Genomic DNA, 19,294 nt, shown 5'->3' on the forward strand with positions numbered 1-19,294 from the left:
GCACAGAACACTCCTCCCCACCTTAGAGACAAAGCAGGATGTGCAGGGACCTCATTTGGCAGAGCCTGAGAGGTTGGAAACCAAGCCCTTTTTTCACCCTCATTTTATGGATAGTACGAGAAGGATTCAAAATGTATTAGGACTTCCAAGGTCATGCAGCTGAGCCAGGACTTAAGCCTGGCCCTACAAGTTTAGTGACTCCCAATCCAGTGCCCTTTCTGGAATGAATATGAACTCATCTCTTACAGTCACGGGCCCATTGTTTCTCCTTCCCTTTAGGAAAATAATCTAATCATATTCCATTTAAAACACTTAGGTCATGTCACGTGCAGAGTTGGTGTCGTTTGCTCTGGGACTCTCCTTACTTGGAATACTGTAGATAGTGGGATCCTGCCATGGGCTGTTTAACCATTTTCTCTGAAGGTCCTAGCAAAGCTTCAAAGCCAAAAATATTTCAAGCACATCTGTTTGGATTTTACTTCATGCATATGTTGGGCATGTTGTTTGTCTTAGCTTTCAGTGTGCATTTTTCCCATTAATGTTGTGACGCTTCAGCTATGCCTGTTAAAAACATGCAGGTACCCCAGTGGAGTCTGGGCTAGTCAACACAGGCTGGTGTAAATGTGTGAAAGAGGGGTTCGTGGTTATCCTGTGCTTATGGGGAATGTGATCTAAATGTACAGTGGAGTCAAGTTGTCCGCAAGTAAACTGTCCTGTTACTGGCTGTTTGCTGCTCTCCCAGTCCTCCTGTCTAACTCACATGATGGGGGAGCCAATCCCACAGGTTGAAAGAGTGCGGGTACCCCCGCACCCTGCTAGCTCTGTGCCCTCCAGGAGTAAATCGCAGTGAGAGTTGGAGGGAATTGAAGGGATATACGTGGAAGGAACCTAAGCTGACCTTTCCCAGTGGAAACTGACACCCCAGCTGGAGCACCTGGGTAGGTAACCTTCTGGAATTACAATGTGTTGGTATTTCAGAAGCAGAGCTTGAACACCATCAGTCAAGAGTGGTTCCGCATCTCCAGCCGGAAGTCATCCAGCCCTGCTGTAGTGGCCGCCTACCTCCACGGGGTCCAGCCTCACTCCCCACACTTGCTAAAGCTGCTTGTCAATCTGGCTGATGGCAATGGGAACACAGCTCTTCACTACAGTGTGTCCCACTCTAACTTCTCCATCGTGAAGCTGCTGCTGGAGACAGGTCAGAAACACTTGCACCTGTGCTGACTGGGTCCCTCTGTGAAGGGCAGGTCTTGTTACCACTTCTTTGCAGCGAGGAGCTTTTTCACTGTTCTGAATTTCTCCTGTACTCTAGGAGCTGGGCCAGACCATTTTGCCTTTATTATATCATGTATTCTTCACAATATTCGTGATGTAGGTATCGTTATTCTTGTGTTACAGTTGAGGAAACTGAGGCTCAGGAAGTTATAAAACTTGCTCAGATCACAGTGCTGGTAAGTGGTAGAGTCAGACTTTATATTCAGTTTGTCCAACTCCAGTGCTATACCACACCTCCTCTAGGAAAGGTCACACTTTACCATCTTCATAAGTACATTTTAGCAAAGGCCATGCAGATGTGCACACAGCCATTCAGTTGTGTCTACCTCTTTGCCCTGGACTGCAGCACGCCAGACTTCCCTGTCCTTCGCTATCTTCTGGAGTTTGCTCAAAATCATGTCCATTGAGTCAGTGATACTATCTAACCATCTCATCCTCTACCACTCCCTTCTCCTTTTGTCTTCAGTCTTTCCCAGCCTCAAGGCCTTTTCCAGTGAATCGGCACTTTACATCAGGTGGCCAAAGTACTGGAGCTTCAGCTTTAGCGTCAGTCCTTCCAGTGTATATTCAGGATTGATTTCCTTTAGGATTGACCGGTTTGATCTCCTTGCAGTCCAAGGGACTCTCAAGAGTTTAAAGCCATAGCTTCATTTAATCAATTTGACTCAATTTGATTCATTCATCCTTCCTCAGATATGTGTAGACTATGTATGATGTTCATACTGCCTGCCACCAGAGATGTGACCTACATGGAGCTCTTGCCTTCCCAGGAGTTTACAGCTTGACAGTCAGGATGGAGGAGGATGATGGCTCCCAAGAGAGAGGTGTAGAGTGTGATTTCAGGACTGAAAAGAAGGGAGATAACATTCTGCTGAGAGAGCAGGAAGGGCTTCCTTGGTGGCTCAGATGGTAGAGAATCCACCTGAAATGCATGAGCCCTAAGTTCGATCCTTTGATCAAGAAGATCCCTTGGAGAAGGGAATGGCAACCCACTCCAGTATTCTTGCCTGGGAAATCCTATGGACAGAGGAGCCTGGTGGGCCATGGTCCATAGGGTCACAAAGAGTCAGACATAACTTAATGACTAACACAGCACTGAGAGAGCAGGGAAGGCGCACTGCAGTGGGTCATTTCCTGCAGACAGAGAGATGTTCCCGGCCAATGAGGACCATGTCAAGAAGGAAAAAGATTGTTCACTGGGTCAAATACTGTACTGTAGTGTCTCTGGCAGATGACACCAAGACTTGGCAGGTTTGGAAAGAGGTCATTGGTGACTTTGGAAACAGTTGTTTCAGGGGGTTGTTAGAAGGAAACTGGATTGCAGAGATCTGAATATATTTGTTGTCTGAGAAGAATTCAAGAGAGACACACAGAGAAAGAGAGAGAGAGAGATGAAGAGAGGAAGAGAGAGATTAAAGATACAGAGGAGAGAAGATGCTTGATGGAGCATGGTCTTTCAGGAGCTGGAAAAACCTGGAATCCACAGCAGAGACAGATGAGATCAGCCTAGGCAAGCTGCTGGGATATTTATTTTTTCTGAGATGAAAGCAAAAGGAAAGGAGGTGGGCGAAGGTCCAGAGAGATGTTGAGGAGGAGAAAAGGGAAGTGAGCGTTGTTCAGGATCTGGAGAAAGGGAAGACTCTTCCCTCTGGTGGAGAATCATTGCAAATGGCCTTGACCCTCTTAGGAGCTGGAAAAGGCAGTTAAGAGTCGAATAAAGACCTTTGTGTCTGCTGATACGATACCACAGGGCTTGTAGCGGAGTTTCAACAGAGTGTGTGACAACATCAAGCAGTCTAGGACTGGTGGTATGAGTGCAGGTTGATGGGACTGACTGAAGGTGTGTGGGTCCCAGTTAAATATCATCTGTGAGTTTAGGAAAGCTGTATGAAGGATATTTAGGATGCTACCTACAAGGGATAAAAAACCCCAGATGGTCTCCGTGGATTAGGCCCTCCCTCTACTAAGCATGTGGCACCTGAGATCTCATTTAGTCTTCATAACTGTCCTGTTAGTAGAATGATTATCCCTTTTTTATAGACAATGAAAGTGATGCTCAGAAAAGTCAGCAGATTTGCTCCAGATCATGCAATGACTAAGCACACTGCTGGGGTTTGAAGTCCATACTGTGGAGTCCAGGAGTCAGAGCACATGCTAGATGTGTAATCCTAATTTAGAGGCCACAGGGGAAGTTTAAACAGGCATCAGGAAGTCCAAATTCCAGATCCAGCAACTTTCCTGCAATGTGGATCTCATTCCCGTCACCCCTCCACCGGCTTACATCCCTCTCATGGCTTCCCCTCGCTCTTGGATCAGAAGGCGGCTCCCTCAGCCTGGCCTTCAGGTATCCCAGATGGTCCAGGCCTGTCTGCCTTTCCTTTCTCTGCAGCCACCATGTACCCTCCTTCCTTCCATTCCAGCCACACGGCCTCAGAGTCACCACACTCATTCCCACCTTGGGACTTCTGCATTTTCTTTCCATCTGGATCCTTTCACCTGAAACTCTTTTCATGATTGGTCCCTTCTCGTTGTTCAAGTCACAGCTCTGATGCCACCTCAGAAAGTGATCCATCTGAAGTGGCTGCCCCATCTCTAGTGGAACATCCTGTTTCTTTCTTTAGGTGATCTTGCTTGTCACTTCTATCTGAGTTCTAATAGAACTGAGCTAACCCAGGAGAGGCTCTGCCTGTCTTATTCCTTTCAGTATCACCAGCACTTGGTCCACTTCCTGGCTCATGGTGGGTGTTGAGTGAAAATATTTGTCATAAGAAAGAGTGGATGGATGACCCCTGGGAGTTAGATTAAATTCCAGTAAGTTTCCAATTCTTCAAAATTCTCTTAAGTAGCCTTGAGGCTCTTTACCTGTATGGAAAAGTGATGTATGTAATGATAGCCTAAAGTTTTTTCTGCATCCCACATCATCAGAGGAAGATAAAGTTACATTTCTAACATTCTTCATGGATTCATGGATAGCATCAAAATGGTAGCTCAGTTGAGAAAGGCACCCACCTATGCCTCTGGGCTCCATTTATTGTGTTTAGTCTTAGGGCTTTTCATTATGGAACATGTATAACAGCAACACTACTGCTTAAAAGGCTGCCTGGATGGTGTTAGTGGTAAAGAATCCTCCTGCCAGTGCAGGAGACTCAAGAGACACACATTCAATCCCTGGGTCGGGAAGCTCACTTGGAGAGGGGAATGGCAACCCAATCCAATATTCTTGTCTAGGAAATCCCATGGTCAGAGAAGCCTGGTGGGTTACAGTCCATGGGATTGCAAAGAACAGATCACCTTTGATTTGGTTGTTATAAATTTCTGCTGGTGTTTTCTGAGATCCAGTCAATACTCATCAACCATAAAGTGGTTTGGAAACTTTTCCCTTTAACATGCTCAAATAGCTAAACAGCCACAAGCATTAAGAATGGGGTGGGTTGGTTGGAGAGATGTTCTGAGAGTCCCATTCCTTTCCCTCACTGTAGAGGGGTGTTGAGGAGGGCAGATCTGTCCCACTCCCAACTGGGCTCCCTTCCCAGCCATTTGTGCAGAATCTGGAAAGCACATTACAAACTGTAAAAGGCTGCACCGAAGTGACTCATCGTTTTTGAGAAGAAAGTCATGGCTGCACCTCCACCAGCCTAGTCCCTTGTGAACCGTGCTCTATTTTACCGTGACACCTCTGCAGAGGAGAAGCTGGCTGACTCGGAGAATGTTCAGTCAAGAGTCTGCCCCTCACCTCTGGGGAGGGCTGGTTTGCTCACTGGAGATGCTCAGAAGCATTGCTTTGAAAGTGGGGGGTCCTCAGTCCTTTTTCAGAGCCTCGGGGAAGAATTAGTCATTCTACTGAATTATAGGTCACGTTTCTGAAGAGAGCATAGAGAGTCGTAACCTGAGGCTCATTTATACATCTTAAAAGCAAACATAAAATAGTCACGGGGTAAAAATTTTAAAGTCATTAACCAGGCAGTGCAGATAGATAGTCCCATCTTTATCAGAACAGGGTTATAAGGCATTGAATGGAGTTGATGTTTGCCTTTCATAGTTCAGTTGGTCATGACAGTGGTCAGAGAAGCTTCAGTGAGGAAACTGCTGATTCGTGAGCACAACTGTGTCCATTGGCATTCTGGTCCATTATGACACATTTCTGAAGAATTGTTTGGGGTGGAGGGACTGTTAGCCAAATATTATTTTTCCCCCTTGCACAGAACTCATGAGTAAATCTAACTGACATTTTGCCTTAAACCACATTTGTTTTAATGAATATCTGAGTCTTCAAGAGCAAGTAGCAAGAATGTGATGATAAGAATATCATTCTGGACAATAATAGCAGTAACAGTTAATGCTCATTGAGTGTTTATTATGTGCTAGCTGCCATTCTAAGTGCTCTTAATATATTAACTCATTAAATTTCACAGTAACCTTACAGGTTCTTTTATTATCTCCCTTTTACAGAAGAAATACTAAGAAAGTCTCAGACTTGCTCTACTGAGGTAGTTTTATTACTGGCCTAAAGAGACACATAGTTTTTCTCCTGAGCAATAGTACAGGGAAGATTTAGTTTTTCATGCTGTGTGTGTGTGTGTTAGTCACTTAGTCATGTCCGACTCTTTGTGACCCCGTGGACTGTAGCCCACCAGGCTCCTCTGTCAATGGGATTCTCCAGGCAAGAATACTGGAGTGGATTGCCATTTCCTTCTCCAAGTTGTACAACCCTTAAAGGGCTTCCCTGCTGGCTCAGTGGTAATGAGTCTGCAGGAGAGATGGGTTTGACACCTGGGTCAGTAAGGTCTCCTGGAAAAGGAAATGGCAACCCACTCCAGTATTCTTTGGTGGAAAGTTCCATGGACAGGAGCCTGGTGGGCTACAGCCCATGGGGTCACAAAAGAGCTGGACACAGCTAAGCAACAACAAGTGCCCTTAGAAGGTGGGAGCCTTCAGGCAGCAGGCTGATGATCTCCTCCACCTCCTTTGGTGGGGACGGATGTGAATGCATATCCCCAGGGTTAAGAAGCAAAAATTTCCCTTGAGTTCTCATGTACTACTTCATCTTAAAAATACGCCAGTTTCCCATTCTTTTGCGAAACGTATATTCTTAATTGCTTTAATATAAACATCTGTGAAGTGTTTTTCTATTGTGCTTCTCAAATGAGTTGGTTATTCCCAGAAGATTTCTGTGTTTATCCTGGGGCATTTTTTCATGTCCTCTGGTCCATTTCACAAGATATCACTAGGCCTTTGAAAGGACCTACCACCGCAGCCAGTAGTTCATGAGTTATACATAGACACAGAGCAAGACCTGAAGTGCCTACCTGAGGGTGACATGAGGCTGTATGAGTGATGGGCTCTAGCTTCAGATAGACCTGACACCCAATGAGTGAGTCCTGCTCTCGATGCTCCTTCACTGGGGCATTGGTAGAGTTTCACTCACCTTCTTCACTCCACTGAAGGACACCTTCAGTGTTCTCACCTGTAAAATATGAATAATAGTGCCCCACTTTAGGAAATAAAGTCAAGGTCATAGGCCTTGGTCATCTCTGACTCTCTTCTGCACCTTTTTTGCTAGGTATCCTCAGAAAACTTGTAAAGAAAAGTAGCCACTGTTAAAGGCTGCTAAAAATGTAGAATGCAGATTCCACCACTGGGAAAGAATTGCTCTATTCTGTGGCCCTTTAACCAGCAGGAAGCCTCCTATTGAACAGGCTAAAGCCTGGCTTCTGGCATTTTAAGAGCTCTTCCAGCTTCAGTGTTTCTCTTGCAGGTGTCTGCAATGTGGACCATCAGAACAAAGCTGGCTACACTGCTGTGATGATCACTCCCCTGGCTTCTGCCGAGACCGATGAAGACATGGCTGTTGTCTGGAAGCTCTTAAGAGAAGGGAATGTGAACATCCAAGCTACTCAGGTAGGAGGAGTGAACATGATCTCCTCTTTAATGAATGCAGCTCCTCCTAGTTTTATTCTGCCAGTGGGGTGAGGAATTCCATGCAGATCCAGTTTTTAGCCCGAGAAGTCTTGGCCCTCCAACTGGCATCTATCCGACGATTGGACTTTTGGTTTCCTTGGAGCCTCCTGAGGCCCAGACAGGCTGGGACAGAGGTTGTGAACTTGTAATCTATGTTCTGGGCTGAAACTCAGCAAATTCCTTCTGGGCCAGACTCCTTGAACTGAAAGTTCCCACAGATAGCATCTGGACAAGGCATTTGCTACTTGTGATCTAGAAAGCTCCTGGAGGTGATACATAGAGGGATTATGGATCACAGAGCAGTTCAGAGGGTTGGGTTGTCTCTGTTCAGCTGCAGGGCCTTTCTACTTGAGAATATGGAACAAAGGTGTAACCCTTAGCCAATAGGGCTTTGAGTCAGATGGAGCTCCGTATGGAACAGTGGGAACTCTTCAAAAGGCCACTTGCCCATCTTTGACCAAGAGGAGAGTAAGTGGAGTGCGTTCTACTCTCCTTTTCCCCCTAGAGTGAGCATAGGTGTAGCCCTACTCTCAAGAACTATGAAGGGTCTGAGACTGTACTCTCCCTTAAAGCTAACAAGTTAGCTGCCACAGTGTCATGGATGCTGGCAGAAGACACAGGACTCTTATGCCAAAGGACAGTGTGGTACTCCCAGTGGTAATAGTAGTCAGAGCATTGCTATTTCTACCGGTTCCCGGAGTCTCAATAGCTACAGGGCACTGTGAGGAGGAGCAGATCCCTGTGCACAGCGGGGGCTGTGTTACTAGAGAGAAACCCTGAGCTCAGGGAACCTGACTCTTCCATACTGGGTAGTAAGCATGACTACCCTCTGTTCTGAAGGAGACACTACCTCTGTCTTCCAGTGCTGTTCACTGTACGTTCTTCCTTAAAAAGACAGTGAAACAAAAGGCCAGATAGTGCCTCACTCACAGGATTGCAGCAAACCAAGACACTATAGAAAACTGTCTCCCAATAATCCATTTAACTCTGCTATCCACCCCAGCCCAAAGTGATTGCAGCTAAACCTGATGGCAAAGTCATTTTGCCCACTTCACATAATAGCAATCCGACTGGTGGCAAGAATCAGACATTTATAGCTTACTTTCTGGTTTTTAAAGTGTTTTCACTCACCTATAGCTTACACCGTAGGACTCAATAAAGCTGTTTTCACTTCAAATAATGTTTTCCATAAACATAGTAAATCTTTTTTTCTCAGTTGGCCCTCTTGAAGGCAGAATGCTCACTAATGATCAAAATATATGCCCTTCTTGTAGAGGAGAAACCGATGCTCTAGGAGAGTAAGGGACCCATCCCACACTGCCAAGGGAAGAAAGGGATTACAGTGTAGCTGTGCTCTTCAGCGCCCCCTGGGGGTTTTAGGTATTAAGGGAGCCGCAGGCATCAGGGTAGATAGTGAGCTGGGGAGGCCAGGAGTCCCCTGGGCTAAGCTACCTGTTTCTCTCTGTATCTCCAGGGTCAGCACTACACCGCGCTGATAACTGTGCTCTGTAAATGTTTGTTGAATTAAATTGTATGGAACCAGGCCAGGAGCGGGGTGAGGAAGGAAAGGGTCCCAAGTCAGGCAGGGGGCAGACAGGAAGACATCTGTCTATGACATCTGGCTTTCAAACCACTCGGAGAGAGGGGCCTGGAGGGAAGACTGTGGTCTGGTTAGTACAGTCAACAAGCATTGCCTCAAGACTAGGTATAAGCAAACCAAAGAGCAAAGAGTCTTCTCTGGAAAGATCTGAGTTCCAGAGAAATGGGGAACCAGGACACCTAACGATGCATTCCCATGGTGGCCAGACATTATCTCTAACACTCATAAAGACAACAATAGCTAAAATGTATACAAAATTTGGGCTTCCCTAGTGGCTCAGATGGTAGAGAATATGTCTGCAATGCAGAAGACCCGGGTTTGATCCCTGGGTTGGGACGATCCTCTGGAGAAGGAAATGGCTACCCACTTCAGTATTTTTGCTTGGGAAATCCCACGGACAGAGGAGCCTGGCGGGCTACAGTCCATGGGATCACAAAGAGTGGGACACAACTGAGTGACTAACACTTTCACACACAGGACATTTGGGGAGTAGGTAATATCCTTAAGCATTCCTGTTTTACCAGATCAGCAAAAATCACCAAGAGGTTAACTTATCCAGACTCACATAAGCAGTACGTGACAGGGCCAGCCTTTTTCTGATTGCAACCCCCTTTTCTCTAAGCCCCAGCCTTCTTGGCAGGGAAACATAATCTATCAGTGACTGCATTTTGGAGGCTTAATCAGCGAACACGTCAGCCAACATGTTTTACGTGTAAGACACTGTGCTCAGAGCCACAGGGGACCTGAAGGGAGAGAAAACAGAGCCCTTACCTCATTCTTACAACCTTGCAAATCCTGACATTCAGTCAGAGAGACCCGCTGGAACCCAGAAGAGAATCATGAGTGCAAAATATATAATCAAGTTGTATAAGAGTACTGTGTATATACAGGAAAATTCAGGGGAAATGATGATCAATTTGTTATCAGAAAAAATAGCTACCACACATTTTTATATTTATAGCCTTTATTTAATTTGACTTTCAGAAGTACTCTGACCATGACTGACCAAGATTCTGGGACACCAAGTGACATGGCCAGGGTCACACACTAGAAACAGCAGAACCAGAGCTTTGTCTCACTTTCTGACTCTGATCCATTGCCATGTGCACTGATTATTACAAGCAAGTGAAAGATTGTTGTCAATGGCTGTGGGTTGGCGATGACCATAGTACCATGCAGAGAGCTTGGTGAGAAAAGAACGTTCTGGGTATCATTCGGCTGAAAATATCAGAGGCGTTCAGAGCAATCCCAGGCTTCCTAGAGGAAGTTAGGCTGGGGCAGGCAGTCAGAAACCATGCTCCTGACTTTTAAGCCCTTTGTTTATTCCATCATTCAACATTTATCAGCATGTGCTTGGGACTAGGTGCTGGAGAGAGAGATGAAAAAGACTTAGTCCTTGCCATCAAAGATGTCACAGCCCGTGAGAAAGAGAGAGGTTGACATGTTGCAGTACCAAATGGTAAGTTGTGTTATGAAACCTGTTCTTGGGGTGTAAGTCGAGGGCTTTAGAGAGGATGTACATTTGACTAGTGTCTTGGAAGAGGAGTAGAAGTTTGCCAGGCTAAGGAAGATATGTCCCATACCATGGAGATTCAGATAAACTGTCACTTTCCAGAGAAGTCTTTCCTGCTTACACGCAGGCTATAGAGGGGGTCCTTCCCATCAGCCACAACCTAACCACACCCCTGCTCTCTATGTGCAGGGGGGCCAGACGGCACTGATGCTGGGTGTCAGCCACGACAGGGGGGACATGGTCCAGGCGCTGCTGAGCTGCCAGGCAGATGTCAACCTGCAGGACCATGATGGATCATCCGCCCTCATGCTGGCCTGTTGCCATGGCAACGCGGACATGGTGCGGCTGCTCCTGGCACATCCAGCCTGCGACAGCAGCCTGACTGACAAGGTGAGACTTATAGGCAATTAACAAGTGGGTGTTTCACTTTCCTTCCTGAAAAGTACCTTGCCAGCCAGCAGAATTCAAGGAAGCATATGGCAGTAGCAACAGAATTAACCTCATACGGCTGTTCTTGGCTTTAAACGAGATGACCCATGTAAATGCCAAGAGACTTGGAGCTGGGAAACCCGAACCCTAGCCTTTTACACCATTCTGACGGGTTATGTCCAGGCCTGCTCTCAGCCCTGAAGCACATCTGATCACGGCAATAACAGTATGTGTCCTTTGAGGCACAGCTTGAGCAAGGAAGCTCTGCTGTCCATGGGGCTCCCAAAGGGCAGGAGGAAGGAACCATGTGCAAATCATGTCCCTTCCTGGACAGTGGCCCACCTTACGGAGGGGCCCGTTTCATGGAGACACCCTGCCTGAAGCTGCATTGCCAGACACAGTCTTCTTGTAAGGTGATGGTGATGGCAACGATGAGGATGGTGATTTATAATGAGATAACAGTAGGGAAGAGTTAACCCGTGTCACGTGATGGCTTGGTGCCAGGTACTATACCAAGCAGTTACCTCAGACCATCTTGTTTAAATCCCATAACAACGGAGTCACCATTTGATGCCACCAATTTGCTCATGAGGAAACGGAGGCACCAAGTGGTGAAGTAACATTCAAGGTCACACACCTAGCTAGTAGAACCGGCTGCATCAGACTCCTAAGAACACTCATAGAAACTAACTCTTTCTGTGCATTACCTCATGAATCCTCTCAATAATCCAGTAAGGGGACTTCCCTGGTGATCCAGTAGCTGACAGCATGCTCCCAAAGCAGGGGGCCTGGGTTTGATCCCTGGTTAAAGAATCAGATCTCACATGCTGCCGCTAAGAGTTTTCATGCCACAACTGAAGATCCTGTGTGCCAAATGACTAAATAAATGAATAAATCAATCAATAAGTATCAAAAAGATCCAGTGAGGTAGAGCCTGCCATCCCTGTTTTGTACTGACAAGGATGCGGAGGCCTTGAGTGCTTATGTAGGAGTCGTAGGTCACAAGTTTCTTATTCTTGGAGTGAGAATTCAAGCCCAGGTCTGACTCCAGTGTCCTTAATGCTGGCATTATAATTTAATGCTTTAAACAGACTTCTGTGTATTTTCTTAGCATCCACAGTTCAAAAGGGACAAAGGCCTGGGGAGGGAAAGAGAGCCCCCTCCCCACCCAGGGACACCTGTCTTACTAGGCTGCCTCTGAACTCCCCACCATTGTTCCATCAGTGATTCAAGCTGCCAGGTCCCTCCCACCACACTCAGGCAGCAGGCAGGCCTGCCCCTTGTTTTCAGATCCCCTGAACCCCAGCTCTGTCCAAAGAGATTTCTATGATCAGTGGAGAGCACAGACCCTCTTGAAATGCCTGTGGGAACAGTGGCGGGCTCTGGAAATAAGAGTCTCCTTTTCCAGATGGGATACAGTCAGACAAAGGCTCTGTGTCAATGAGCTCCCTGCAGGGTTGGCCTGGGGCTGAAGGAGGTAGCCCCTTAATCTGGAACAGGCCCAGGGCCCTTTTATGGGTAACTACGACAGTGGATGAGGCCTGAGAGGGTAGGCCTGCAGGACGGGGGACAGAATCTTTGCAAGTCCCTGGTTAGTGGGCATCATAGAGCAGTGAGACTGAGGGTATCTTGCAAAGTCTGCCACAGACTAGAGAGCTCAGTGGCTGCTTTCAGGAGGTGGAGGAAGAGCCATGGCAGGAGGACTCCATGGTTCTTCCAACAAATTGAGTGGTGGTTAGAAGCATGGACTTTTAAACACCCATGAGTTTGAAACTGGGCTGTGTAACTGTGCCTTTGGGCAGGTCACCTAACCACTCTGCGCCTCAGTATGCTTGTCTGTAAATGAGGATGGTAATAGACCAGACCTTAATATGGTAACATTTGTAAAGTCCCTATTAGATATCTAAGAAATATTTAGTTAACGGCAACTGTTATTGTTGTGAATAGGTGAACCGTGATAGCAAATACAAAGCAGCCACCGCATGAATGAGTAGGGACCAGGGCATTTGCAGGCAGTGTCTGGAGGGAATAGGGAGGATGAAGGTCTGGAGTTAGGAGGGGCCAATCAGAGAAGACTGGTCCTCAAAGGGAGACATGGTCCTCATTCGAGAGTGATTTTTCCCTCCAGGGGAGATCCCACAGTGTCTGAAGACATTTTTATCTGTCATAAGTATGTGCAGGGGTCAGTCCTGGCATCTGGTGGGTAGAGTCCAGGGATGTACGGCAGCAGTGAAGAATTACAAATTATCTGGCCCAACATTTCAGTAGTGCCAAGGCTGAGAAACTCTGGTATAGGTGAATACTGAAGTACTGAACTTCTTGGATGAAAAGCCATCCAAGTCAAGTGCTGGATTAGGAAGAGCCAGACCAGGGTTGAGGACCAGGCTGGCTGTAGTCTGGGGGAGGGCTGGAAGCTGGGGAAGTAGGAACGGGGCAGCTAAACTGGAGATGGTGACAGAAGCCTGTCCTAGGGGAGGGTGGAGAGGGTTAGGTGTTGCCCAGCAAGCACAGGGTTGCCCAGGCAGTCAAACAGCAGGCCCACAGAAGGTTCTAGATCCCAGCTCACAGAGGTCAATCACCTACTACGTGCTGAGGTTTCCCAGCAGAAATTTCCCGAATTGACTTGGGTGAGAAATGTCAGTGGGAGATAGGGACAGCTGACTGGGGACCCAGCAAGCACCAAGCCCTGTACCTCCTGCTGTGCATGGAGGGGTGGCGTCCAGCCCTTATCATGATCACCATCTCGTTTCAATGTTCAGTTTCCTATGGAGACTTAGGTGCTCCATTAGAAAACTGAGAGAGGAATCATGTCTTGAAATTGGGTTCTCTCATCCTGCCAACATTTAAAGGTTGCTGTGAATGCAGAAACCCCAGAACAGCCAGCAAGGTGTCTTCCCCAAGTTTGGAAGGTAATTGGAGAAACTGACCACCCAGCCTCTCGGGGCAGCCAGAGTGATAAGGATGGGGAGGTGGTGGTAAGGATGGAGGCCTTCCCCCCACCCCGAGGCTCACCCTTAGAAGGGCTTGTTTGGTCTGTGCCTCCAAAACACTTCTCAAATTGAGAGCGTCTAGAAGGCAGAGACTATGCCTTGCCCATCTTTGCCTGATGTGCAGTGGCTTCTTGTTGAGTTCTTGTCATATTGAAAGATAAACCCCCGCCAGAGATACACACACACACAGGTGTGCTGGCTGTCCGAGCCCCTGCCATCTCTCTGGGCCTGCAGCACTGCTGAATAGGGACCAGCCGTTCCTGACTCCCACCAGAGCTGCGTGCCATGGACTTGTTCCCAGTGCTCGGGCAGAGGCATCTCAGGGACACGCCCTCCTCAGGTGGTCTCTCTGGCCACACTTTCTGAACTGAGTGGGGTCCCCCACTTTCTGTGTCTGTAGTTGAAGAACCCATAGATGTAGGCTGTCATCTCCAGGTGGGCCCTGTCAAAGTTGCACGTGTCCCCTGGGACTGGCCCTGTGACTCTTGCCCGGTTAATCACACTGTGTTTGTGTTTATGTAGAGCCTCCGGGCTGATGAAGTATAGCAAGGGACAGGCCTAAATAAACCCCAGGTGCCTCTGTGGGGCTTTCACAAGATGCCTCTGAGGAAAATCTTTGCTTTCTTCCAGACTTGTCCAGTCTAGGAACATATTTGTTAGGATATGGAAGAGCCAGACCAACTTGATCAACTTGAATACTCTCTGTTGTAAAGTCACTGGCATTCCCTCTTTCAACAGTGCATATTAGGACCTATGAGACCGCAGGCATGGGGCCAGGGGCTGGGCCAGCAGAACAGGCCAGATCCAGTGTCTGACGTCGTGGGGACTGAGATTTGTCAAATTACCCCACAAATATCAAGTTACAAAGACTGATAAAAGCAGGGGACAAGGAGTCACGAGGCCTTTTCAAGGAAAACTTCGTCTTTGTCTGTTTGGGGAAGCCTGTCTGCTGAAACACCACTTCCTCTGCCTGTCCCCCACCCTTCCCCCATACACGCAGGGTGGTCACCCTCTCTGGAGCTCACTCTGCTTCTCTGCTGCTTGTTTGGCCTCTGGCCATGCATTATAGTTATTTACATGTGTGGGGGGCCCTGGTGGCAGCTGGACTCCGTCCTGAAGCTCAGAGAAGAGACTGAAGGGGTTTTAGCTGAGTGTGAACATGTCCCACCTGCTTCTGTGGAATTTCCACATTTTAGGAAGTAGTTTCTCCCATCTGCAGTAGAGAGCACTCTAGTGAATCGTGGGTGGCCCCCATGTGTCAATTTATTAATGTTTATGCCGCAAGATGTAAAAATATTCACACATTTAAATGGGCTAAGCAAGGACCAGAGATAACCTTAGGTTGGATTTTGCCTCCAAATGAGTTGCCAAAAAAGTGGGTCTTGGAGCTGTTTTGGTTTCATAATTCTGGGTACAGGCTGGAGACCTCATGGAGCTCAGCATCTCCTGCACCATGGCAGCCCTTCCCCTCACCTCTGTGCAGAGATGGTGCTGCCTGCTGGGAGTTGCTCTGCCTGCAGCTTCTTTAGATAGCAGGGTGCAGCTCCCTGCACTGCAACTGAAGTGAGAAAAGTAGCGTGGTGTCAAATATCAAGAGGTAAAATGAATGTGCCCTTCCTAGTTGCAAACCCACGTCAAAGAGTTGATCCTTAGGAAATAATTTGGAATGGGAGCATTCTTTCTGCACTAAGTTTATGACGGTGAAGACCTGGAAACAACCCAGATCTCCAGTAGAAGGAAAATAGTTCAGTAAATAATGGGATATGATAGAGTGGATAAGAAAAATGATACGTTCTGATGACTGTGTAAGAGCAGGGAAAATCTCATAGCCTATCATGGTGAGTTAAAAATAAAAGCAACATTCAAAATTGATACACGTGATCATTCCTCTACATAGAAACCAACAACACATTTGCATAGCAGAAAAGATTGGAGGGAAATTCACCAAAATGCTAACTCTCATTTAGGTCTGTGTAATGAAATAATGGAAGAGTTGTTTTCATTCCTGTTTTCCGATTTTAAAAGTGTTAAAAACCAAGTGACACTTCTTTATTTTCATTGGCACAGATTTCCCAGGAGTGAATGCTGTTTCCACAGAAGGGAGCCCATTTCTCTGACCCTCATGTCATTGGAGTCTCCTCCTCTCCTCTGAGAATGCTTGAAACAGACTTCTATGCCCTGTATATATCCCTGGCTCCCAACTCACCCTTCCTTTCTGCAGTGGGAAGCAGATGGGATAAAAATTTGTTTTTCCTTTTCTTTCTCTCCTGTAGGCTGGCCGAACGGCTTTGTCCATCGCTCTGAAATCGCCCGCCCATGTGGAAATTGCAGGGCTGCTTCGGGCCCACTTGAAGCAGGGCAGGCCCCTGGGGCCATAGAGGCAGTGGAAGAGCTGGCAGCTGTGAACAGAAGAAGCCTTGTCTGGACTCCTCCAGCGCCCTTGGAGAGGGCATGGGTCATAGCCAGAGGGCTGTCCCTGAAAAGAAGAAACAATGTCAAATACGCACATACATTCCTGTTGTATAATTTTGCTCATTAGGATGCTTTGTAGTTTTTGCCTTAGGCCAAGCCCCAAAACTCTGGGCTGTAGAGGGGTGCAAGGTGCAGGGTACATTGATGTCGGCTAAAAATATTCCTACACATCTTCAGCCTCGAATTCCTCATGATGCTACCCTTTGCCAAACCGTGTAGTGAGCAAGCAGGTGGGAGCACAGTAGCAAAGCAATACTTTTTACATGGAATTTTAAAATGTACCGTCTTTTTGTTTTTTAATCAATTATATAGGAAGATGTCCCATTGGGCATGCATGTCTAGAGAGGAGGGCTGGGGAAGGGATGGGAGTTAAGCAGCTGCCCTGGCAACCATTCTCTGGAGGATGTTAGGAGAATCACCGTGCAGGCAGGTGAAACTGAACAAATCCCACTGGGGCCTTTGTTTAGTTGGGGTTGACAGAGAAATCTTAAATTCAAATGAGGTAGGAAGAAGCACATTGGTGTCAGAGCCAGATACACAGTCTTGACCATTTCCAAGTCGTCGGGTGGCTCCACTTTGCTCCAGGGAAATTGAAATTAAGCAGAAAGTTATGCAAACTAGTGAAGCACATCACGTGTATTTAGGCAGAGCCCAATTACATAAGCTCTTCTAAATCTGTGAAAGAAACAAATTAAGAGTGAGCATCCTTCTCAGGGTAGATTCTTATCATCTAGAAGCCACCTCTTTTTTTTCATAGTAGTATCCTTGGTGGTTTAGTTGCTAAGTCTTGTCCGACTCTTGTGACCCCATGGGCTGTAGCCCACCAGTCTCTTCTGTCCTCGGTCCATGGGATTTCCTAGGCAAGAATACTGGAGTGGGTAGACTTTTCTTTCTCCAGGGGATCTTCCCTACCCAGAGATTGAACCCAGGTCTCCTGCTTGCAGGCAGATTCTTTACCCACTGAGCCACCAAGGAAGCAGCAGTACCAGGGCCCTCACGGTCATCCTGGATCATTTCCACTCCACCTTCATGAGCAGACTGTGAGCCCTTATGAGGTTCTGAGGTTTCCAAGGCTCCTGGGATGTAGAACCTGCCAGTGTGGGCTGCAGCAGGAATGTGGAGGCTGGGCCCAGTAGGGCCTGTTCTGCACAGACATGTATCTCTTTTGAAAAGCTCCTTCTTAGACTTCTGCAATCCCAGGGGCCACCATGTGCATGGCTTTATCTATGGATTTGTTCTTTTTTAAAAATCTCTCATGCAAAAAACCCCTCTTGTATAAAAAGGAAAGACATCATAGTTGGGTGAGCCTCACATTGGCAACTCAAAAGCTTGAGTTCTCGTCTGATTCAGATACAGATTTGCTTGATGCCCCTTGAGTGAGTCATGGTCCCGTTCTCATCATCTCTCAAAATGGAAGTTATCATACAACCTAACTAACTCCTGGGGTTGCTGGCCAAGGAACAGCCGACGGAAGTCTTAGAGTCCAATTTGTAATCCATGAAGACTGTCTACACAAATGGCACAGCAAACGTCAGTACAACTTGTGATTCATAAGAGAGGCTCAAAGTCCCAGAGCAGGATATTGATGTGTGACAGTGTTGCTCAGAGAGAATGGAGTAAAGAATGATCTAAAATGCTTTAAATGGGTTTGTGTTGACTTTAAAGCACATTTTAAGAGCAGAACCCTACATTAATAATGTGCTAGCCCAGTTCTTCTCAAACTTTGATGTGCATACGAATTACCTGGAGATCGTACTAGAGCTCAGTCAGTCCGGGAGGGAAGGGGGCTGGAGAGTTTACATTTCTAACCAGTTCTCAGGGGACGCTGACACTGCTGGGCCACACCACACTTGGAGAATAACACTCTGGCCTAACCTGACTGTTTATGTATTAAAATGCTGCCTCTCGATCTTTTGCCTCAAAATTTCTTTGCATTTCTTTGTTCTCAGCCTTTGGGAACTTGCAGTGTGAGTTGTATCTTCTGTTGTGATTCTACAGAGAGCAGTAAGGGGTCCATGTCCCATGTTGCCAATTTAGAGTCTGTTTCTGCATCTCATGTTGGGTGGCAACTTGCATTTGGTCACATTTTTAAAAATTATCTCATTTGAGTCCAGCTATTATATTAAATACAGCTTATTTACCAGAGAAGGCAAACTGGTTTTCTTAGTTTGAAGCCACTGAATCATTATCGAAAAGATCTTGTCCGCCCTTTCTGAGATTTTAAATAAGTTTCTTTTCATCTTGAGTCTGGAATGTGAATACAGGTGAATACAGGTCACCATGTGACCTCAGCCGTTATAACCATGCCATTCTGTTGAAATGTCTGAGCCCAGAACATGGTGAGATGAACAAGCACAGCTTGCCTCTTTACATTGTCACTGCTCTAGAATTCATTCCTCAAGTCTCTGCAGAGACTGACTAGGCGTGACACTCTTCCCAGTACTGGCTTTTAGAAAGCAGCTGTGTTCCCCTCTTGAAAACCAGTGTCTAAGGTTACCATGATCCCAGTCTCAGGTTTTGGAGGACTTTAAGCCATGGCTCCACTGATTAATACAATTATCAAGTAGCATGACCTCCAAGCAGCATAAATCGGGCTCCCTGGAGATAGGTATTAACCTCCGGCCTTGGGAGGGACCCACAGGTACTTCGGCTTCCCTCACTGCAATGCAGGAAATTCTTGCAATCTACTTTTGAAAGACAAGACATACTTGCTAATAGTTCATTTCACAAATATTTCAGGAGTGCCTACTGTGGACAGCTGCTGGGCTCAAATTAGAGACATTGGGGACACAGTTCAGATGGCCATTGCATCTACTTGGGGAAACAGTGGTGAGAAGGAAGCCCAGAACACTGCAGGGGTACCCATGAAGTGCACCAGAGCTGGTCTTAGGAAGTCAAAGGAGGCTGCTAGAGAAAGAGGGGTCTGATTGAAAACACAAACATTATTGGATATTAGTCAGAAAAGGAAGAGGAGTGAGTGAGAGGTGAGGAGAAAACCGAGTCTGGCAGTTAGACCAGTGTTGCCAAGGCTGAAAGATTTGAGAGCCAGCAAGGAGG

The 19,294-nt window shown here is 46.9% G+C and overlaps 1 protein-coding gene across 1 annotated transcript in view; it reads left to right on the forward strand.

Annotated features, from left to right (window-relative positions):
- Positions 1 to 16,143, forward strand: part of KANK4 (KN motif and ankyrin repeat domains 4) — a 71,423-nt gene extending 55,280 nt beyond the window's left edge. Inside the window, exons 7-10 of the mRNA XM_052637930.1 lie at positions 979 to 1,198; positions 7,031 to 7,173; positions 10,536 to 10,736; positions 16,039 to 16,143. Coding sequence (XP_052493890.1) covers positions 979 to 1,198; positions 7,031 to 7,173; positions 10,536 to 10,736; positions 16,039 to 16,143 — 669 coding nt within the window. The remainder of the gene's footprint in view (positions 1 to 978; positions 1,199 to 7,030; positions 7,174 to 10,535; positions 10,737 to 16,038) is intronic.
- The last annotated feature ends 3,151 nt before the right edge of the window (positions 16,144 to 19,294 follow it).

The sequence above is a fragment of the Budorcas taxicolor genome, chromosome 3 (genome assembly GCF_023091745.1).
Source record: "Budorcas taxicolor isolate Tak-1 chromosome 3, Takin1.1, whole genome shotgun sequence".
NCBI lineage: Eukaryota > Metazoa > Chordata > Mammalia > Artiodactyla > Bovidae > Budorcas > Budorcas taxicolor.